Source organism: Lucilia cuprina, chromosome 4 (genome assembly GCF_022045245.1).
Source record: "Lucilia cuprina isolate Lc7/37 chromosome 4, ASM2204524v1, whole genome shotgun sequence".
NCBI lineage: Eukaryota > Metazoa > Arthropoda > Insecta > Diptera > Calliphoridae > Lucilia > Lucilia cuprina.
Genome location: NC_060952.1, coordinates 34,485,721 through 34,511,033, shown reverse-complemented (window position 1 = coordinate 34,511,033; position 25,313 = coordinate 34,485,721). Strand labels below are relative to the sequence as shown.

General features: G+C 27.9%; 1 protein-coding gene across 6 annotated transcripts in view; it reads left to right on the top strand.

Annotated features, from left to right (window-relative positions):
• The window catches only part of LOC111675540, a 121,457-nt gene that overhangs the window by 64,623 nt on the left and 31,521 nt on the right, over positions 1 to 25,313 (top strand). For all 6 annotated transcript variants that reach the window (XM_046950421.1, XM_046950418.1, XM_046950417.1 and 3 more), the window contains exon 3: positions 21,929 to 22,082. In XM_046950421.1, coding sequence (XP_046806377.1) covers positions 21,929 to 22,082 — 154 coding nt within the window. The remainder of the gene's footprint in view (positions 1 to 21,928; positions 22,083 to 25,313) is intronic.

Here is a 25,313-nt window from a genome sequence, read left to right as displayed (position 1 = left end):
CCATACGAAAATAAGTACAACATTCTTGTAGAAGTATAAATGATGCTGGACAATTCCATAATGATCGGCCTTTATTTAACTCTAGCCTCCTTACAAAGCCTCTTATGAAAATGGCTTGAAGTCATTAATTCCCTTAATTGATTTTACTCAGCATCCGAAAGGACCTCTTCAATAACCGTGACAAAACAAAGTCCGAAACCATCCCAGCTAGCATTTGGAAGATTGTTGGATGATTAATCAGTAAACTGAGTCATTTTTGACTCCTTTTGATGACCTAAAAGCGATTAATAAGTTGAGCGCTTTAAAAAATGACTTGAAAATGATCCCCATATATGATTGAAAACTGAGTATTTGAAAAACAATAACAAAATGTATTACAATCATAAATTGGTCATCCTGGTGTATAATATATTTTGTGGTCATATTTCAAGCAGTTGGAAGATCTAAAATTGTTCCTTATGTAATTGTTTTTGCTTTAATGAAATAGCTAAACTTGCAATTAAAAATGACTCAAAAACGATTCAAAAATTAGTCGAAACTGATTAGAAATGGTGCTTAGAAAAGACTCTTTTGGAAGAGTTAGCAAAATATTTTGTGAGGACTAAAATGAAATGATATAATTCTCATTTCGTTTATAAAATTAAATGTATAAGTATTTGAATTAATGTACTTAATATTTATAAAGTCGATTTTCTATCGAGGAAAATGAAATCATATTATGCTTTAATCATAACAAATTTATATGTTTAATGATCATCTACGGAATATAGTTGGACGACTAATCACTAAACTAAGTCTAAATAATTACAATTATAATGTTTAAAATCTAAATAACAAAATGTATAACAATCATAAATAGGTCATACTGGTGTTTGAAATATAATTGTTTATAAATTTAGTTTGTAGTTTAATTTCGCGCAGTCGGGAGATCAAAAACTGTTTCTGCTGTATTTTATTTGTCTGTAGCAAAAATTACTGAGAAAAGATGATCATTATTGACTCAAAAAAAGATTAAAAAATCAGTCATAATTGATCAGAAGTGGGGCTCATAAATGACTTATTTAGAAGAGTCGCGTTAAGGATACCATTTTCTCCCGACGAATGTATCATTTATGATCTGAAAATGAGCGATCATTTTAATCGTGCAGAAGACTCATAAATGACTCGAATGTAATCAAAAATTTCAAAATATTCTAGCTGGGCAGAAGAGCGTATACCTATTGTGAGTGTGTTGGATGTGTAATGAAAGAATGGGAAGTGTGATGATTTGGGGATGGATAAAAGGTATCTTCTACAAGCGATACCATTGAATTTCCCTTCCTTGTCCAGGTATGTTCAAGGTTTATTCGATGCAAATTTACCACACTTATATGATGTATTCGTGCTTCGTCCTACATAATATGTCTCTTAGTGCTGTCGCCGTCTTAACAGGATTCATCCCATCTGTGTGGTTTTAAACAGAAGTGTATTTTTTATTTGCCTTTCGAAAGTTAAGCAACGAGGCATTAATGTTCTGAAATTGAGTAAAGTGTTTTTAAATGGGCAGAACCAGGTACAAAATTGTTTACCGACGTGTAAGATTCACAAAGGTAAGATTCAAAAAGTTAGGTTACTTGAAAATTATCTCCGTGAAATAAGAACACCACAGCTGGTATTCATGTAAAGCACTTCGACACTCTGCAATACTGAGGGTTATGGCTGCTGTTCAATACTGTTTCCTAACAATAGTTTTTTCATGTATGATCCATTGATATGGTGGATATATTAATTTTTAATAGAAATTGTTACATGTTTTCAATACATGATTTTAATTTGTAAAAATTTTCTATTTAACTCACCTTTTTATTATTACTTTACTTTCCGTCAGCCAAGAATTTTCTAAATACATTTTGAAATTAAAGCACTTAAATGTCAAAGTTTTATATTACATGAAGTTATAAGTTTCTTCAAAACTTTAATCTCATTTAGGAAAACTTATCGAACAGCCCTGACATTTTCTAAACAAAATAAACATTCTTGCTTTTCCCACATATATTTATAGTTATATTTATGAACGAATCTTATGGTATGGGTAAATTATGTTTTCTTAACTTAAAAATTATAGAAAAACTTTGTCTCGTTACTTCCCCATTCTCTTCTATTATTAGAGCATAGAATTGCTTATAGCAACTTTTCACTTAATATTTGACTTTGCGAAAAAAATAGAAAAATAATAGAAAAATAGAATGTATTAAGCTGTGTGCAGCAAACTCATAGATATAAATACTTGTAGATACATACATGTAGCGGTTTGTGTGTTTATATTTATATAATATGTTTGTATGTATTTGTACTATATATTTATAAATTTATGGTATTATATTTGACATGACGGGGATAAAGTTTGTTTATTTTTTTATATTTATATAGCTAATATGATTATTTGAAGACATAGTACAACAGGTTAGAGAGATACGAAGAATATTTAAGATTGTGATTTTAAAGTGCAGAAAAAAATATATGAAATGAAATAGAATAAAATTATATTTAAGAAAAAAAAAAAACAGTCATGAGAATAAAGTAAAATCTTATAAATTATAGTTATTTTATTTTGAGGTTACTATGACAAACTAATAAATATTTAAGTAAATGTTTATTGGTTTATGGAAACTCAATTAGAGCTGAAATTCTAAATTTAAATTGTGATATATAATATTTGACAGCATAAGCAAGTAAGATTGTTAGTTGGTTATGGTTGAGCCAATGATACCACACATCGATTATAATTATGTTAAAAATATTTTATATTTTTAGTATGAATTTAACATTAATTCTGAAATATTTAAGCGTTTTTAAATGAAAATCTGATTTTTTTAAAAGAAACGGAATAAAGTTGCATGGGGGCTAAATGAAAAATATCAAATGATTTTAACAATTTCTGTAGACTTAAATCTAAGGTCCAAGGTTGGTGTACTGCAACCCCGGGGTGAAAATGAGCTACCAGTACTTCTAGTCTGCAAGGACGATAAACTTTTGATGTCACTTCACTCCTCAGGCATTCCTTAGTATTTCTTGACATAGGGTCGAATCAGAGGACCACATAATCCGCCGCAGAACTATATCTTGGCTAGTCATTGATTGAGGTTTCTTTGGCATCCATGTAGTGGCTTTGACTTATACCTAAACTCTCGGAAAGAGTAAGTTGCAAGTTGATGAATGGTTCATGCTGTTAGTTGATGGCAAGAAATACCCCATAGAGGAGGGACTGTGCTACTAAGCGTTGTAATTGAGTTGGGAATATAGCCGGTATACCTAGAATGAATACGCCGGATGTTATTCTCTTATTGATGGATTCGTACTTTGATCTACTAGTTACGCTTTAGTCGCTATTACCGAATAAGTAAATTGACACCTGCGTGTTAGAAGCACATTGGGACGGTGATGAGTCGTCACAAAAGCTCACCCAAATGTTGAAAAAGACTATTGTGAAATAAGGCTGACACGGCAAGTATTCACGTAAAACATTTCAACCTTCATGTGCACTAACCTTTATACACCTGCTGATACACCTTTAAACAGGGAAGGGAAGCCCTAAAATTTTCTTTGTGGATTCCTTTTAAAACTGCAGGGATTTTAAACTCTGGTTTATTTTAAACACAAGCTTCTCTAAATTAAGCCTTCTTTTGATAAACGAACTATTTTATATATAATTTACGTCATTGACATTGTGATACTTTTGAAATTTCTTTTCGTTTGTCTGTAAAAAATTAAATATTTGATATCTCTCTTATATGTACGGCTGTCCAAAACCGATTTTTGAAAACTAGGAGCACAAAATGGTACAAGATAATCTTATGTGCCCAAAAGTTTGTTAATTTTTGGCCCAGCATACACAGGGTACCTTACTTTAAGATCTTATTATTTTGGGTGCGGGTTCTTCAACAAATTTAATAATGTCATTAAGAATATTTACATAAATATTGTGGATTACAAATTTATTAATAAAAATCCTAACTAGCCGAAGCCGATATTTGATATACATCTAAGCTTAATATCACTTTCTTAAATTAATCTAAAATTAAAAATTTTCAAAAGTTAGGAGTTCTCATGGACATAATCACAATCACATTGCAAAACACTTATTGCATTTGATATTCATGTATATTAATTTCAACCCATTCTTTAATTTTATACATAAAACTCAGGTACCTCATAGAAATATATTTATTTTGTAATTAGACATTAAACGAATGAAACAAAAATTTATAAAATTTTTAATCGACTCTTTATAAACAGAATGTCATACATATGTATGTATGTACTAAGTAAAAACAAATTTTGTTTACCAATGCATGAGTGTTTGCTCAAGTGTATTGGTGTTTACAAACTCAACCAAACACACTTTAGTACATATGTGTGTGTGTGTTGATGAAATTTGTACACAATACTACTTAAAATGATGGAAAGTGATGTTCTTAAACTTTAATAACATAAGAAGACTAAACAACTACTATTAAGGATACTTGAGAAATAATATTAAAAAAACACAACAACAACAACAACTATAGCAAACAAAAACACGAATACAAACACATCAACTTAGATATACAATGATATAAATTGATTACGTATATCGCATACACCCACAAACTTTCACATAATATGGATATATGAACGTTAAAGGTAAATGCAAGAAATATATAAAATGTAGAAGAAAGAGAGAGACATAGAGAGTAGGTAGTATGTGAGGTAAAAATATTTATTTTAAGTAGAAACGTATGTTTGTTCATGTACTTGAACTACTTAGAAAATGTTGAACGTTGAAATGTACATTTATAAGTTTAATGCAAAGTTTATAATTTTATTTTGATGCTGTTTTTTTATATATTTTTTTTCGTTTTCTTATTTTTTCTTCATAGTAGATGGAAAGTTATTAAACAAAAATGTAGAACAAAATACTCTATGTATGTATACATAGGTACTATATACACTTAAATACAATTTAACAGAAATTAACCTGCAACAACAAATGTACAATGTCGGTGTGAGTTTGTATCGATGTCCTTGTGTGTGCATTTCACTATTAAATAAAGTTAATTTTCTTTTTAAAAGTAAAAAGGTCTATTTAAAGAATTTTCTTCTTTCTTGCTGTTAAATGTTTTTATTCAAAAGAATTTAATTATTTTTTTATATACTTAATTGTAAAGGGAAGTAACTTGATATTTAATGTTTATTAAGAAAACGCACAAGCTAAGAATTTTGAATGGAAATAAAACTATTATTACGAAACCAATAGCCCGATTTTATAAAAAATTTCCAAGTCTTGTTAAGTTTTAGTGTTAAGCTTAATTGCATTTCTTCACATTGCGCAAAGTGAATCTTTTATTCAATATACATTATGTTGGTTGGAAAAAGAAATACGTGTACGAGATATAGCCAAATGTACTTTTTGTTGTTTGCATATTTAACATTTATATATATGGCGTATGATTTATTTTTAATTCATAAAATAATTATATAACACTCATACGTATCCAAATTTACTGAAACTGAGTTATTTATAAATAATTTTCAATACTTTCTCTCAACAAACGATTACAATATATACAATAAGAAATTATTTAATTTTAAACCATTTCTTTATTAAATATTTTCTGTTCGAAAAAGAAACTATATTTCTTTTTCTTAAAGTTACTGAAACCATAACCAAACCAATATTTATTTATGACAATCGAGTCAAAAAAAAAAACTTTTTAAATAATTCTCTTATATATTTTTTTCCAATTATAAAATATTGCATAACATACACACATATATACAGATATATACATATACACAATTCAATTTAATATTCTCTTTTACATTAGTTCGTTTGTTGCTTGCTAAAATATCTAAAAGTTTTACTGACTTTTTGACTCTTTCAAATTTGTTGCTGCTTTTTTTCCTTCTTCTTTTTTTTTTGGCAAACCATAGAATTTGTAAAACATTTTAACATTTTAAATTAAACTTTAGCAAGTCAAATATAATCAGCATTAATGCTATGAACATAAATGTCAGCATATAACATGACTTTTACTTCTATTTATGTGTAAATGCAGTTGTATTAGAAGTAAAACAAATTAGTTAAAACTGATTATGATTTAAAAAATAGTAATAAAATGTTTTACATTTTAAAATAACTAATATGTATTTTTTTCGTTTTTGTAAAAGAAGCCTTAATTTTCTATTAATTGATATATAATAATAGTTTTTTAAATTAAATTTTAAAGGTGACGTGTCATAATGTTCAGCGTCAAAATGTATATAGATGTAAAAAAGTGTTTTTAGAATAAAAAAGTAAGAAGTTATAGTCGGGCGAGGCCGATCATATAATACCCTACACCTGTATAGGAATATAATGTGATTTAGTTTTCATAATAAAGCATTTAAGTTGAATTGTACCTTGCCTCAGATATACTTACGAAATTTATTGTTTAATAAAACTGTGGATATTTAATTAAACTTTTGGTGGGGGCTTTTTATAGGAGTTAGGGTCAAATGAGGCCCAATAAATTTAAAGCTTATGAGGGTCATCAAGGCTGGTATAGAACTTGGTTTTGCAGCTATTTATCGAGATACGATTATATTAAACATAATCATGAATTTAAAATCCCTATTTGGCTGGTTCAGATGTATAGGTGAAATAATGGACCATTTTCATTGAATTCTCTTCAAAATTGCGACCTGTAGTTTGATTACAATATTTACATGGACGGACGGGCGGACATTGCTTAATCGACTCAGAAAATGATTCTGAGCCGATTGGTATACTTTAAGGTGGGTATAGAACCAGTATTATTATACGTTACAAACATCAGCACAAACCCAGTATATCCTCCCCACTAAAGTGGTGTAGGGTATAAAAAGATGTTCGGTATTACACAATAAATAACATTTATTACACTCTGTAACAATTTTGAAAAAAAGCTTTCACACATGGAAAAGTTGATATGCCTGTGAAAATAGATTCTCTTATAGAAATTCTGCGTACTTTGATTTTTACAATCTGCTCTTAAGTCCTTATAAAAGAACTTCAAATTTAAAAGACTTACAATTCCAAACAAATATTTAAAATATTTAATTGCATTGTATGATTCTAATATTGGTAACAACTGGAAGCTGGGAATTTGTGCATTCTATCTATATTAGTTACTTAACTCGTTAAAAAAACGAAAAAGAAATTAAATTTAAAATGATCTCATTTTCGAAACAAAAACTTTTAACTACTTTTTTGTGACAAATTTTCTTTAGGATTTCCATTTTATACCCTACACCACTGTAGTGGGGAGGGTATTATGCATTTGTGCTGATGTTTGTAACACCCAAAAATATTCTTTCTAGACCCACCTTAAAGTATACCAATCGGCTCAGAATCACTTTCTGAGTCGACTTAACTATGTCCGTCCGTCCGTCTGTCTGTCTGTCTGTCTGTCTGTCTGTCTGTTTGTGTTTCCATGTAAACCTTGTGCGTACGCTACAGGTCCCAATTTTCAAAATAATTTGATGAAATTTGACTCTTTTTTTTGGATCAAGGACGAACGCTATTGAAAATTGTTGAAATCATAATAACGTTATATGTTCTATTATGTCAACAAAAATCTGCAAAACTTATATAGAACGATAAACGACACTACTAATTTTTATAGTGATCGGGCCTTATTTGACACTAGCCCCCATACAAACTCTCCTTCAGAAAATGTCTTAAAAGTCAACATTCACTTATAATTTTTAATAAAACGATTAAAATATACATATATAACTTTGAATTAGACGTAAATTCCTCAACCAAAATTTATCGTATAGTCGGCAATGTCCGACTACATACTAGTTTGTATCTTGATGAATTGAAATAGATCATATTATTTTGAATCAGAGGTTCTCAGCTTCAGTTAATATTGATTAATACAAACTTTTTTATATAAATTTGTTGTTTCATTATTTAAAATCATATGTCCTTTAAACTCTAGCATAAGAGCTGATTATGAAAAACTGAGTGCATAGAGTTAATATTAATGGTCCAGAGAGATTTTTTTATGTGTGAAAAGGAATGTTGCACGGTGTTATTAGTTCAAAAGTAGCCCTAAGTGAATATTTTTTAATTCTATGGAAGTTAAGTTTATTGACTTCCAAAGAAGCGAAAATAATCCAATTTTATTTATTGAAGGTATATTTTTTTATACTGACATATTTTGAATTAAACCAAGTTTAATTTGGAGTTAATTGAAAAATGCATGTATCTTTCTAAAAAAGAACATAAAAATGATTTCCTGAGAATAACTTCAGATATAATAAATTTGGAATCAAATAAAAAGGACATCTCTTATATGACAAGCCTATTTTAAAATCATCAATTCTTTAGGTTTTTTTTCAGAACTTCCATGGAGTAAATTCTACTTCTTTTTCGCTTCTATTGAATTACTTTTTGGTCGAATTCACACCAATTTATAATAAATTTAGTAGCAAAACATCACCTTGTATAAACTTTTGAACGAATTAACATTTCTGATTTAAAATCCAATAAACCATAATCAACTTTTAAAGAATATGTTAAAATTGAAAAAATCTATATATAAACAAAGGTTTTTAATGGTTTTTTTTAATTAAATTTATTTTAACAAAATAAATTCAATTTTAAATTACAAAAAATATATTATATTCCGTATTTAAATTTTGAAAAATTTTTAAATTAAAAATAATATTTTCTGCTTTAATGAACACATTACATATATTTAAATTAAATTATTAACAAACAAACAAAAAAAAACAAAAATGTCTACTTAAATAAACTATTGAATTGATGTTAAATGCGAATTAAACAAATCCTTATTTAATAATCGTGCATAAATTACAAAAGATAACTCCATTAAAAAATATACATATGTATATGTATTTGTATGCATGATAATATTATACTAGTATCATATATACAAATAAATATTTATATAAATTTTTCTATAGACAATTTCATAAACAAAGTATATATAACATTGCTTTTATACTTATTTCCATATATATGTACATTACATACTTACCCTTCAAACATTTAGAAAACAAAATTGTTACGAATTTTTATCTTATTTCGTGTATATTAAGGTCACTATTAGAAGATAGTTAGAAGAGTGAACTCTAGGGGTTTTAAGCATTTAATTGTGAACCGGTAATCCATAAATTTTTAACGATTAATCGCTCGTATAAATGAAAATTGTCAAATTTCAAATAACGAATATACCTAATAATTTCCATCAAATAACCGATAACTACACTGTGATACAAAAGTGAAGAAAAATAAAATGCAGGCGTTCTCATATACGAATTCTATTTCGTTATTCTATACTCTATGGACTACGAATATATTTTTAGTTTTCCCCTATCACTTCGTTAACTTACTTTTTAAGAGCAAAAGTTACGAAAAAGAGCCATTTTTGAAGTTTTAAATTTGAAAAATCATAAGTTTAGTAGTTTTCATCCGATTTTCAAATACGATATTTTTTTAATGATACAAGTGTTGCCTTTTAATCCAAGAAAATAAATCCAAAATTTATGGTCAAATGTCTGAGTTACGGTCGTTTAAGTAAAAAAACTCACACTGTTTTAAAAAATTTTCATTTTCATTATGCTCTACTTTGAACATGAGGCAGTGAGTTCATCTTTTATTACTTTCCTGAAGAATCACATAAAGGAAGGTTTCTAAAACTTGTTATTTCATAAAAATCTATGAAAAACTGGATGATTTTGCCAATTTTTCTAATAGCATGTTCCTCGAATTTTTGGTTTTCTCCATACAAATTAATTTTTGTATAAAAATGTTTATAAACATTTTTAAACTTGTTACAAAGAAAACCAGAAACATGAACGTCGAAATAATGGACCGATTTTAACCATTTTCAATAGGCTTCATCCTTGGCGTGTGTGCCAAATTTCATCCAATTATCTTGAAAATTGCGGCCTGTACCTTGCGCACAAGGTTTACATGGACAGCCAGCCAGACGGACGGACGGACGGACATAGCTTAATCGACTCAGAAAATGATTCTAAGCCGATTGGTATACTTTATGGTGGGTTATAATATATTTGTAATAATAATATTTTTGTATGTTACAAACATCAGCACAAACCCAATATACCCTCCCCACTAAAGTGGTGTAGGGTACAATTACAAGACTAGAACATAACTTTTTACAATTTTTACAGTATCACAGATAATTTATCTTCTACAAGATGAGTTTTCACTTATATTTCTAGTTGATACTAAGAATTAACTCCAAGATCTTATAGATGACACTATAAACATCTATTACAGTTTTTGGTAAAATCTCACTTTCAAAAGTCATCTACTACCGACTGGTGATAAGAATTTGTATATTTCCGCAAAATAGCAGGAATACAATTTAATACCTTCAACTACCGCAATAAAAAATGTTTGTTGGGTTAGTCTTAATACATACTGGTACATATACTTTTTATTACATTTCTACTCCTACATACGAGAGTACTTTAGTGTACATACATACTTACATATCTACATCTACTTACTAGTCATATCGCAATATGAGTTTAAATTAGGATTATATGAAGCAATTAACGCAAGCTAAGAAAATATCGTCTAAATACTTTAATACACACAAACCCAAACTATGCAAAAAACATATACATACATACAGATTTTACATACTATGATTATACAATGAACATAGACATAGTGTATGACGATGAGCAAAAAAAAACGGAAAAAAACGTTCTAATAAACGTATGAGTATGAATATTGTGTATAAGTTAGAATAACAAATTTAAAGAGTATTTATAAGAAATTAAACAAATATTATATACGTTTAGTTAACAGTTTTGTAAATAATTATAAGTATACATTATAGTAAATGGAAATTACAAAAAGTCTTAAAATAATACAGCTCACTAATAAGCGATTAGAAGTTATTCCAAATAACCCACCATTAGCTTAGTTATATATAAAACCAACATGATTAACTCAATAAGTCAAAATCTTGAAAAAAAACTGCTACAAAACATACCAATGACATTTTTCGGGATCCTTATTAGACTCAAAGACGATGTACGAATGTCCGTCACTCCGTCTGTGCAAAAACACGATATAGTCTAAATAAAATTAAAAAAATATATATTTTTCTATTGATACAGAGTGTTAGGTATTGAATATGCACAATAACTCTCAACGATTTTAATTATAAAAGTGTTGTTGTTATCATTCACCTGCATGCAAGCAATTCTCATTTATTTCAGATGATGTCTCGAATTTTCGAAAACTATTCAAAAGCATGTTTGATAGAACTATTGAAGATTTGGTTACTTAAAGTTTTTGAACAATTAATGTCAACAGACACACATGCAGTCAGACATAGCTAAACGGATTCTTTATATTGTAAAAATTACTTACGAAATTTGTCAAATTTTAGATTTATAGAAACCAAAAACTTTCTTCCCAAATTTATGAGAATCGATCCATATTTGCCTATACCCGACATAAAATTTCCTTTTTAGAAAATTACCTCTACGCTCTTAAAAATGCCAGCATAGCTATAAATAAAATATGACAAAGGACATGCCTTAAATTTACCAAACCTCCCACTAAATTATTTCTCTAACAAATATTGTGTAGAACAGTTCCTAACTAACCCACCTTATCACCCATAAAATGCAAAATTTTATAATTTAAGGTATGGGCTCAACATTAATAGTTCTCAAAGATATAATAAAATTGTATCTAACAACTACACCATAATTAAAGCCAACATTTACCCACTAATTAAAACCCCCAGTGTAAAAATGTTTGCTATCTAAACAGTCAAAGATAGAATCTTTATACACACAAGAAACATAAAGAAATCTTTGCAAAAAAATATATGAGAAAATTAAAGGGTCTTACAGAAGGATTAGCATCTATGATCGTTTAGTCAAATAGTTAAATAAAAACAAATAAAACTAAAAGACAGCAACAAAGACAAAGAAAATATAAAACTACAAAGTAGAAATAAAAACGAGCAACACAAACAAACAGACAGACAGATAAATGAACATTTGAAGTTGGAAATTATGCTTAATCCTTAAATGAGTTTTGGCACAAATAAAAACAAAACAAAACAAAGCAGAAAAAAATGGTAAAATAGGAAAATTCAAAGAAAATAAAATAAACTCATTTGTATGGCAAACAAACAAATTGTCATTTTGTGATAATTTCTCCAGACTCATTAAATGTGGAACAGTAGGAAACAAATCTTAAGAAGCAAAAAAAAAATATGTCCTATAAGTACAAGAAGAAATGAAACGATTAGTTGGTAATGAATTTGTAAACATATACAATAGAATTACTCATATAAATATGTATATACTGTTTTGGACCAAAAAAAATAAAGAAATGAACAAGTTAATGAATATAAAATACAGGCTGTGAAAATGTGAAAAATATAGTATTTATATTGTATACTAAATAGTATATAAATGTTTTCATAGTTATACACATAAATTCAGCAAAAATATTGTTATTGTCATGGCAAAGATGTTTTCTATTAGTTTGTTTGTGTTTCATTTACTTATTTATTGTATAAAACAAATACATATGACTGACAAATCCAATTATGTATTTCTAACCAAACTCATTAAGATTCCATTTCATAAGCTCATTATGTGAAATAATTTGCAACTCATTTAAAACAAATTAAATATTTAATAAACAAATCATTTTCAATACATTTATACATACACACACATGAATATAACTTTTTAAGCATTTCAATGGTTTTTTGTCAATTAAATACAATATTTAAGAACATATCTGTCTATTCAATTTAAAATTGGAGCCAATGACTTCTACAGCTGTGGTATAATTTTTAATGAGTCCTTATATGCATACACACCCAACAAAAATGTTGTATTGAATTTCAATTATTAATATACTTTTTAATGAATAGTACTTATCATCCTGAGTTAAGTTAAACCCACTAACAATTTTTGTTAGTGTATTTACGCAAATTTCAAAAATGCTAAAAAATTCTGAAGTGGACAAAATCAAATGTCAAACTATTTTTTAAGCTTTTTTTCTATATAAAAATTACGACAATTTCGATAAAAAGCGATAAAAATCGAAAATAATATTTCTCTCCAACCCACTAAAAATCATCTTGTGGACCAAAGATATTCTACAAAAATTTTAAAATTAATTTTAACGTAATCAGCTCAAAATGACAGAATTTTTAAGAGCCATTTTGTAAAAATCTAAAATATTTTATTTTTATAAAATAACAATGAGTTAAGGATTTTCAAACGCTGAAAGGGAATTAAGGATCATTCCAAAGAAAATATATATTTTCTTTTTTCTCGTCTTTAGAACATTAATACACATCGATTGGGTCGCTGTTCCTCATTACACTCTAAAATACATAAGTATTTGCGTATACTTTTTACAATTAATTTAAATTGCTTATACGACCTCATCTATATACATATATAAAAATCAATGTATGTTTGTTTGTTCCATATAGGAGACTAAACTACTTAAACGATATTCTTGAAATTTTTACTGTGTGTTCCTCTACATCTGGAAGGAACAATGGGCTACCTTTTGTTTTGAAATTTCAAGTGGGCGCAGTGCCACGCCCTTATTAAGAAAATATTAAATGCGTATACTTGAGATAATATAAAAGTTAAAGTCCACAAATTTTATCGGAGCGACTTTAGTGTCAATATGACTATTTCTAACAAAAAGTGGGCGAATTACTATTAGGGGGCGTGGCACCTCCCATATAATTGAAATACAAAAATTCGTTAATCTAGGAAACTATTACAATTAGAATCTTAAAATTTTGCACGAATAACTTTAACATCTATGTCAATATTTTAGATAATAAATTGTCGGACTACACATTAGGGTAGCGGCACTCCCATATTAATTAAATACAAAAATTCGTTTATCTGGGAATCTAAAAGAACTAAATTCTTAAAATTTTGCACGAAGAAATTCATCCCAATATTTTTAAGGAAAAATTGCGGACTCTCATGGGGGGCTTGGATCCCCCAAATGAATAAAATAGAAAAATTTGTATATCTGAGAAACTATTAGAGCTAGAATCTTTAAATTTTACATGAAGAACTTTGACAGTCATCCCAACATTTAGAGTATAACGGGCGGACTTCTAATGGGGTACATGGTACCTCCCATATAAATTAAATACAAAATTTCGTTTAACTAAGATTCTTCAAATATTGCACAAATTACTCTAGTATTCATCAGAACATTTTGGAGAAAAAAAGGGCGGACATTCATCTGTGTAGCTTGAAGCCTCCACATGTATTAAATAGAAAAATTCGTATATCCAAGAATCTATTACAGCTAGAATCTTTAAATTTTACGTGAAAAACTTTGACATTCAAGTGAACATTTAGAGAATAACGGACTGACTTTCAATGGGGGGCTTGACACCACATATATGAGTTAAAAACAAAATTTCGTATATCTTAAAAACTGTAAGGTAATTCAAATTTTTCATAGATAGAAATTGGCGATGCATAGAAATTGGCAAAGTTGCAATAATTGGATTGGCACCTCAAATTCTACAAACAAATTCTAACTATTGTAGTTAGAATTTTCTAGAGGGTAAAACAAAAATTATTGTGTATCCCACGGCATTAGAAATGAAATTATTTTTTAAGAATAAAAGTAAAAGATCATGAATGTATTATTTTAGAATTTAAAAAGAATATATATTTTATTAAACGAAATTATAATAAAACTTTATTTATACAAATAAACATGGTCAAATGTTTTTCAACCTGTCAGAATGTTATATTCAGCAGAATCAAATATTCAAAAAGATGATAAAAGATTTTTTGTAGGAATTCCTACTTGTGTAAATCACAATTTACTTGGTAAATCACTATTTACAAGGGACTTTTGTATTGGGGCTAAGCCCCAATGAAGCCCGATCACTAAGAAAATCACCAATAACATTCACACTTACACAAAACTAATTTGTGCTAATTTTGGTAAAGATACTATAACATTTAACATAATTATGGACTCACAGTTGTATGGGGACGAGGTGAAAAAATTAACAGGTTTTAATCATATTCAATAGGCTTCGTCCTTTAAATTACTTAAAAATTGTGACCCGTAATTTTATTACAAGGTTTAGATGGACAGACGGACATAGCTAAAGCAATTCAGAAAAATGCTTTTGAGCCAATTTTTAGGTAAATCTATTTAATAAATTTTATCGAGATCAGACCATATTTTCTCATAGATCCGTATTAAGTCCCTTTCAAAATATAAAGAAAATATTCAATGTAAAAGCTTTATATGTAAAAAATAAATCACTTTTAAAATTCATAACTATTGTAGGGTATCATAAGGTCGGTCGGGCCCGACTATAATATCTTACTTTTTTCTCTATAAAAGAGGAAAAAATTCATTCCATAAATATATAACATGTTTCTTCTGTCCAATATTTTTTGATCTCTGTTTGGCTTCCAGCATATTAACTCTAAAACTTGCCCTTGACCAACAGCTTCTATACCGATAACTCCTGTCTCCAGTATGCGATCTAGTACGTTTCTGGAATGAAGAACAACTTTCAAAAATTATATCTTACTTTTCTTAAAGTTTACATAAAATTAAAAAAAAAAAAAAAAAACAATACTTAAAATTTAATAACTTTAGAAGTTTTATACTTTTATTTAATATCTACTTTCTTCAAGTTTATTTTTCTGATGATTTCTGTCTACAACAGTTTCATCTTCGTCATTCACATCATCATATTTGCATGGAGTGTGGCATTCAATTTTCCTGTCATATTCGTACAAGTACATGTGGAAGAAGAAATACTCGTAATACACAACACATTGAGCATGACAAGTCTGTAAAATGTAGTTTCTGCTTTTTTCCATATTTTATATCATAAGCAATGCTTTCTTCATGTTCATATTCTGCTCTTGTTAAAGATAGAAGTACAAGAGTGTATGTACTATGTATAGGGAGTAAAATTATAAAACATTCATACAGCCATTGGACCTATACATGCGAAAAAGTATTCCAGAGCAAAGGAAAATATTTTTAAATAAAATTTAAATCTGTATGTAGTATTTCGGTTACAAAATCAAGATACTAGTTGTGCTTTTCAAAAGTCTTCTAAATTTAAAATAATCCTAATTTCATAGAGCATTGTTTTTGTGGCATTATGCGGATTTAAACATTTCTAGTTTGTATCGTTTGGTTTTGTTTTTAGCAAATTTGTATTATGAAGTAGACAATTTGTAATGTTATTTGTAGGTTTGTGTGTTGTTTTCTAAAGCGAATAAAATCTCTTAAAGGATTTAAAACAAAATTTCTTTAAAATATTCTTTAGAGAATAACTTAAAAATTCATCTCATATTTGGCACAAAAACGTGCACTGCTGATGGTTTTAATATTTGTTTTATTCAGGTAAATGTGAGAAATAGATTACAGGTATTGGCCAATTAAAGTATAAATTATATATGCCATCTTTTCGTATAAATTCACTGCAACAATAACTGATTTACATTACACTTAATCAAATTTAAATAGAGAGGATAATAGTGTACATTCCGCCTCGAGACCCTAATCTTTTGGAGACTTTTTGTATACATGTATATCCCAAAAATATCGTACCTCCCCTTTTTACTTAGTCTAACTCACATGAAATTCATGCATTATGTTTACATGTTTATTTACATGTAAATATGTGTATGTGTGTATATTACAACCACACTTATATTTATATATGCATTTCCGTTCATTTTCTTAGCATATTTTATTTTTTATAACTTATGTTCTCATCAAATAACTGTATACGTTTTGTCTTCCAGTCATAAGAATAAAATCAACAGATTCACATTTACTTAAACTACATGTGTATATGTTGTAGTACATACATACGTATGTACATACATATAACCAGAAAACATAAATGAGTTTTTATTTTATTTTGTGGTTTCCTAGTTTGTGTTTAGTTTTTCAGTTATTCATTTTACGTCTTCATCTTCTGCAAGTGATGCTCGTTTGGGGAGGAATTATTTAAACTTTTTTTAATAGACATTAACAAGGACTTGAGTTAAAACTTGTAAATTGAATTTAGTTTAAATAAATGTGATATTGTTTACAAGAACAAAATAAAAATTTTAAAATGTTCTATAAATTCACACTTTGGATGGAATATTTGTTGAATTTCATTGAATCCATCATCTAATCTAAAAGTTTTTTTAATCAAATTGAATTTTTATATTAATTAAATATACCATACACCACAATAGTAGGACGGATGTTATGCAATTGTGTTGATTGTAACACCCAAAAATATTTGTCTTTCATCCACGTTAAAGTATACCAATTGGCTCAGAATCTTTATTTGGGTCGACCAGTCTGCATGTCTGTCTGTCCTCCTGTCTGTCTGTCTGTCTGTCTGCCTGTCTGTCCGCCTGTCTGTCTGTTTGTCAGGTCGCAAATATTAAGTTTATTTAATGAAATTTGGGACAAGTACTTCTTTTCGCCTTAGAAAGAACTATCTTGAAAATGGTTGAAATCACTTTAATATTTTGTCTTGTCGCACTACAACCGTATGCCTCCAATAGGTACTTTGGACTCATAATTACGTTAAATGTTCTATTATGTCAACAAAAATCGGCAAGACTTATTTTATAGATTTTTAAATGAAACTGCATACTTTTGTACTGATCGGGCCACCCTTGCCTAGCACCCTAGTTAGTTAGTTAGTTAGTTAGTTAGTTAGTTAGTTAGTTAGTTAGTTAGTTAGTTAGTTAGTTAGTTAGTTAGTTAGTTAGTTAGTTAGTTAATTAGTTAGTTAGTTAGTTAGTTAGTTAGTTAGTTAGTTAGTTAGTTAGTTAGTTAGTTAGTTAGTTAGTTAGTTAGTTAGTTAGTTAGTTAGTTAGTTAGTTAGTTAGTTAGTTAGTTAGTTAGTTAGTTAGTTAGTTAGTTAGTTAGTTAGTTAGTTAGTTAGTTAGTTAGTTAGTTAGTTAGTTAGTTAATTAATTAATTAATTTGAATGGAGGAATATTTACATCCTTCTCTACATCAAATTCGAAGAAATGCTGCTATCAAACCTGTTGTGCGTTACTTAACCAGGGCCAAAGGTGGTAATCGAACCCACCACCTTCGGTCTACCAGACTAGAACACTAACCACTAAACTACCGGAGGCCACTGGTTTTTATACTTTTATTAACAAGTCAGTCAAGTCATATGCCAAGAAGATAGAGTAAATTTCGAAGGTGGCCTCATAAACATTTGAACGTCTTCGAAATAGAGACGTAAATACTAAAAAATTTTTGTAGAATTTTAATCCTATTTAAAGTTCGACATTACCGAATATATGAGCAATTATCAAAGTTTTTTAATTCCTTTGAAATTGAACTAAATTATTAATAATAACTTTGGTAAGAGTACAATTTTAACAAAATTTTTTCAGGATTATATATACAAGACTTCCAGCCTAGAAATTGCAAAATTGTAAATTTCTAGGTCTTCATTTCTAAACGTAATCGTAATTGAAAGTTTACAAAATTAGTTTTAGTTTTTTATTTTATTTTAGTTTTTTATCTTCTTTTTATTTTTTTTTTTTTTTGTCCAAAGCTTTAAACTTTTGGACCCTATTCATTATAGTGCTAACTAAAGACTAAATGGTTTGGGATCATATATGTATTTTAAAAATCCTTGTAAGCTAAAAAAACGTCACTTTTATCTTAACAGATTTTGATTAGGATGATGCTCAAAATTCGTCGAAATTATCACCATTTGCAAGTTTTCTTAATACTTTAATGCAAAACTGGGGCGCATCAAAAAAGATAAATAATTGCATCAAAATGCATCACTCTGTAAATATTTAATTCCTTCAAACTTTAATTTTTTAAATGCATTCCTATATAAATCAAGCTCGTAAAATTCAGATGTTAACAGTTTTCTTTTTTCTTAAATTTTACTAATTCGCGATTTTTCAAAAACTACAGGCAACAAGTTGAAAAATTACTGAAATAAAATTTCTTACTGTGTATTATTAAAATTTTTTTTAATAAATCTTATTGGATGTATTTAATGGGCTAATATTGAATTATTTTTACAATTATGTATAATTATATAAATACAATTTTTAAGAATTTTTTTTTAATATTTAAGTGAAAATCACTATAACTTTTGCGCTCCTCAATAAAAATGATTAACGCGAACGGATTCATCACGTATTAGGGTCTGTTTATATTCACAAAAAATATTTTTAATGTGCCATCAAAAAAAATTTTGAATTTTTAACTATAAAATTAAAAAATTTTGATAATTACTCATATCTATGTTTGGTTATAGATTTTTATAAAACAAAAATATTTTTTTCTTAAACAAGGGCGTAACGTGGGTGTAGGATGAATTTACGATCATTATAAACTTTATATGGAGACTGGATCCAATACCGCCCGATCTCCATCAAGTTTTAATGATTTTAATTATCTAAAGTTCTTAATAAACTATTTTTAAAATTTCCAAGGGATTTCTATTGTGGATAAGATTTTGGTTTCTATAAAACATTCTTATGCCAATTTTTATCGATTTATGACCTTATATGGGAAGTAAAATATATTATAAAGCAATCCTTTTAAAATTCAACTAAGAGATTAAGGGTACTATAAGATATGTTAATGTTGAAATTCATTTGAAACTGATATTTTTGATTTAGTTTAATACGATTAACATATTTTCTGAATAATTCCTTTTATACGGGATAAGGTCAATTATGGACCCATTCATATAATATTTTATATAAAGATGTTTCCATTAAACATGCTTTTGTCGAATTTTGACGCTATAGTGGAATATTTAAGAAAGTTATAGATATTCAAGTAATTCTATGAGAAAGCGTTTATATAGGCAACATGAATATTTATGGACCCAACCCTTTTGAACATGTTTTATAAAGGAGACATTATTTTCAATACCAAACTTCTTCAATTTAAATTATCTGTGCTGCGGTCACGGCTAGATCGTCTTATAATCTAAGAAGCACTCAGGATACATATATATTTTTTATGGGTCTTAGACAATTTCGATTTATTACAAACGATATGACAAAACAAGTAGGAAAGTATAGTCTGGCATGGCCGACCATATGATACCCTACACCATGAGTATATTTTTAAAATTTTTACTTTTTATAAAATTTTTATTTTTTGTAAAGAAACTTTTATGTTGAATATTACCATAATTCCAAAATATTTAAGCCATTTATTGATAAAAAACTAAAATTTCTAAATGAGGCTTTATATAGGTCAAATATGGGCCGATCCTCGGTAAATTTGGGAAAAGAATATATTTCTAAATAACAGTTAGTTTTGTTGAGTTTCATTGCGATACAAATGGTTACAAGTCAATTTTAGACGTTTAAGTCATTTTTTGAAGGGGGGTTTGTATGGGGGCTAGGGTCAAATATAGGCCGATCCTTACGAAAATCTGCAGTATCATTTATACTTATATAAAACTTATTTGTGCCAATTTTTAAAGAGATAGCGGAATATTTGACGTAATTATAGCATAAAAGGTTCAAATCGGGAGGTACGGTTGTATGGGGGCTAGGTGAAATAATGGACCGATTTCAACCATTTTCAATAGGCTTCGTCCTTGTGCCAAAAAACATGCTTGGTCCAAATTTCATCAAATTATCTTTAAAATTGCGGCCTGTACCTTGCGCACAAGGTTTACATGGACAGCCAGCCAGCCAGCCGGACAGACGGACGGACGGACGGACATGTCTTAATCGACTCAAAAAATGATTCTGAATCGATCGGCATACTTTAAGGTGTTGGTATTGGACCAATATTTTTATATGTTACAAACATCAGCACAAACGTATAATACCCTCCCCACTATAGTGGTGTAGGGTATAAAACAATATACCGCATCTTTTTCGATGGTGGGTATAGAAATTTAATAAATATAATATATAGCAATATTTTTTATAGAATGTACTATTTGGTTGCCTCGTTTTAATTACAGTTAAAATATTAAAAATTATTTCACAAATAAAATACTTGTAAAAGAATTTTGTACTTAAAAAATATGGTAATATAAATAAGTTTTTAATACAAATTTATTGAAATTTGGCATAGCATGTTGCATCAACATATTGACTTTCATTGATATTATTATTTTTTGTTCATATGCCATTAAGCCATTGCCCTAAAAGAGCCAACAAATAAATGAATGTTATAACAATATTTTAGCGAATTTGTTGATGTTATAGCGTAGTTTTTATCTTAATTCAATTTTCAACCATAAAAAGGAATCCACTTTAAAATAAAGGATTATGTATACTTAGTTATCCATGAAACCAAACATGAAAACATGTTAAAAATTATTAAATTTATAATCATTGAAAGTAAGCCGACAACATTGGCAACAAAAAAAAACAATTTTCACATGCCAGCAACACATTTCAACTAGATGCCTAGCCATGGTGAAGCCCCAAAAAAAATTTTTAATACAAATAAATTTGTACAGTCACATACAAATATATGTATAAGCACACATACCTGCAAAAACTACTTAAATCAGAAGTTTATAGGGCGCATCAACACCAAGGTAGAAAAGTGATTTGCAACATTATCCTTTGACGTGTACGAGTATGAGTAGCGACTACATATTAAATAAAAACCGTATGGGTTTTTCTGAATACTTTTGGATATGAGTTTTGTTTTGTTGTTCCTTCTCTTTCTATTTTATCAAGGATATTTGGTTCAAAACCAAATTGTGCCCATTTATAAACATTCGCACACAAATGCATATGTACATACATACAACCTCGATTATTTGAGTTTAAATCCATTTTATTTATAAAATTGTATTATTTGTTACTCTGTTTTTACCTTTTACAGATATACACCAGAATCATGCATTGTACCTCACAAATCTTTCCGTCCCGCGCATAATTGATGCCTCACAAAAAGCAAAACTTTTTTGCAGTTATGAAATGGCCAACCAAACACTCAACTCGGTGAAATGGTATAAAGATGGGCAAGAGTTTTTCAGGTAAGTTTCATTTTTAACCATATACATATTTATTGTATGTGTTTTTCTTTTGGTATTATTTTCGAAAATCTCATATTTTAGTTCGATTTTAAAGGCTGCAGTATAATGGACCACATGAAACCAATTGCAGAAATAATCAATTTTATTTTATTTTTATCAATATGTTTGACTTTATTTTTAAATATTTAAAAATATTTATTTTTAAAAATTAAATGTAAAATGTTTAAATGTGGTCGAAAGTGACAAAAACAACAACAACTGAAACATGTAAAATTTACTATAATTATGCATTAATCCATATAAACTATTACCGTTTAGTTGTTTTTATATTCATTGATTTTTCATGGCAAACAGACCAACAAAATTCAGCAAGGATTCTTTCTAACCACTTTTCATTGTGTCTACTTTATATTTGTAATATATGTTTTTGGATGTTCCATGTTTATCTGTTATTGCTTCAAGATTTCCTGGAAAAAGTGCAAGACCATAGCAAATTTGTAGATTCATACGTATTTCAAATTTTGAGTGGAATACATTTCTGGAATATTTTTTTATAGCTTTTAGCTATTTGTTCTCCCCATTGTATACTGCATTTAGCTTTATTTTATATTAACTATACCCAGTGTGCATCGCTTCCCTAGAAACAATATATATATATAAACCTCTCTTTCATCGGTCAAAAGACAAATATTTTGTCAACAATGTAAAGAAAAAACTTAAAATAACTTTCAATTATTAAAATAATTGTATCAAGCAAGTTTTGCACCTATAACCAAAATGATAATATTAATTACCAAATTTGTAAAAAAAAATATAAATTTTCTTTTTCCAATAACGAATTAATCAAAAAAAAATATGTCAATAATTGCGACAAGATTTAATATTGATTAATTCATTCGTTGTATAAATTAAATATTTAATAAATATAAAACTGATTTTATTTATTAATTTATTAACCAAATGAATTAAACTGTTTGGTATAGAATTTTTTAAAAATCAAATAAGACGGTGATTAAACAAACATAAAATTATTAATAGATTACACAAAACGTTAAAGGAATACTCGACATTTACAAAAAATATCACTTTATTGTCACAATTGAACATATAAAGCATTTCATAAATTGTCAAGAAACTTGAATATTATACGCCTAAAATATTATTGACTCTTTAAGAATTATAAATACTCCTAGCACAAAAATTGAAAATAAAATATTAAAAAAAAAACTGAAATAATAAAGTAAGCCAGACTATTTTTTCAATCATTATAAAAACAATAATTGAATCAATTAAAAATTTAGTCAAAACTGTACACTTAGGTTTCAAACCACGAGATAATTAAGACAATTAAAAATTTGTTTAAATAAAATATAGAGAAAGTGAAAAACATGTTAATTGAAAATAAGGTACCAATAATTTTTTCCGTTTGAATGTCATAGTAAAATATAAAAACTGAGATATCAAAGGTTTTGGTGGAACCTGTTTCTTTTTTTTTTTTTGCTTAAAACAATTCAAGTAGAGCCGAGTCTAAAGGAACCGTGTCTAGTGGAACCTGTTGCTGAATTGATAAAGTGGCTATTGATAGTTTACCATTTTTTTCAAATGTTCACATTGATTTAAATATTTCCTAGGCAAAATATGAGTAAACTTGTATTTAATGTACATAGTATATGTATGTATATAGTACGTCCAACGTTTAAGAATTCTACTTCATATATTTTTTTTTAAATGTAAAAATTGAACTCATATGGGAGTTTCTATGTCCTTATGCTAGTCCGGATACTCACATAGATTTCAGTGTTGCTTGTGCAAAATTTAAGGATTCTATTTAACAGTAAGTACTTACCAGAGATACAACGCTCCTGTTCGTGAAAATTTTGAGCATTTCAGCTCCACTAGTTTCTGCGACATTCGAATTTGAATTTAATTAATATGTGAAGTAGGTATCACGCCCCTTTTCCTAGATATGTACCCTACGCCACATAAGTGAGGAAGATGAAAACTTACACTAATTTAAATTACACTTTATATAACCAAAATGTCAATTTTTCACTCCCTCTATGTGCGGCAGTTCTTGATCGATAGAGCTAAAAATTTCAATTTCGTCCAAATCCGTTTTTTTGAGTAGGGCCACTTGACAAAAAATTCCCCTTATATACATATATGATATTTTGCTGGTCGATAGAATATATAAAATGCACCCTTAACAGAAATTAAACAAGTTTTTCATAAAAAATAGCTTTATTTACCACAAAATCGAAAATATACAGGACTTTAATACCTTTAATCAAATAATACTCTTTTCATTCAACGTAAATTTTGTGTTGCATAAAATAAATTTTTTTTCTGTATTCACATATCAAAAAATATTATTACTTTTATAAAAAATATGTACTGAAAAAAATCAGAAAAACATTTATTTTTACCACTATAAAGCTGACAAGTATTTCAACAACAACCGAAAAATTATTTAAATGTCGTTTCGCTTTTTTCCTTTTATTTTAGCAATTAAAACTGGCATGTTTGTTAAAACATGTCACATTTAATTTGAAAATGATGGAAAAAGTGTGTCCCCTTCAATTTTATGCGGGACGAAACGAATTAATTAAAAACAAAAAGTAGCGAAACAACTCTAAAATGCAATGAAATGTATGCAAATTTATTTGCAACTATTTAATGGCATTTAATTGCCACATTTTATTAGTCTCTTTTATATATTTAATTTTATAATTTTTTTCTCATTCATTTTAGTTTTTTTTTTTGTACAGTATCCATTAAATTTATTTCATTTATGATCACTATGAATTTTAGTGATGACATATAATTAAATTACACTGTTGTCGATGATAATGATGATGTATTTTTATTAATTTAAACATAGTGAACGTAAATAAACGTATTTGTGTGTCATTAATTATAATCAAAACGAAAATAATAGAGACATGGTATAAATGACAATGTCAGACTACAAATTTTAACAGGTGCAAATGTTTAAAATTTATATAAAGTTAAGATATTAAATTGAAAAAATTTTAGCATTTATGCAGTAGTGATTGTAAATTTAAATATGCAAATGTATACGAATTATTAGGTACATATGAACGTAGGTTTATGAATCATAAGACATCCAACGTAATGTTAGTGTGTGTATGTATTAAGTAATTACTAACTAGCTAACTAACTAACAAACTAACTAACAAACTAACTAACTAACTAACTAACTAACTAACT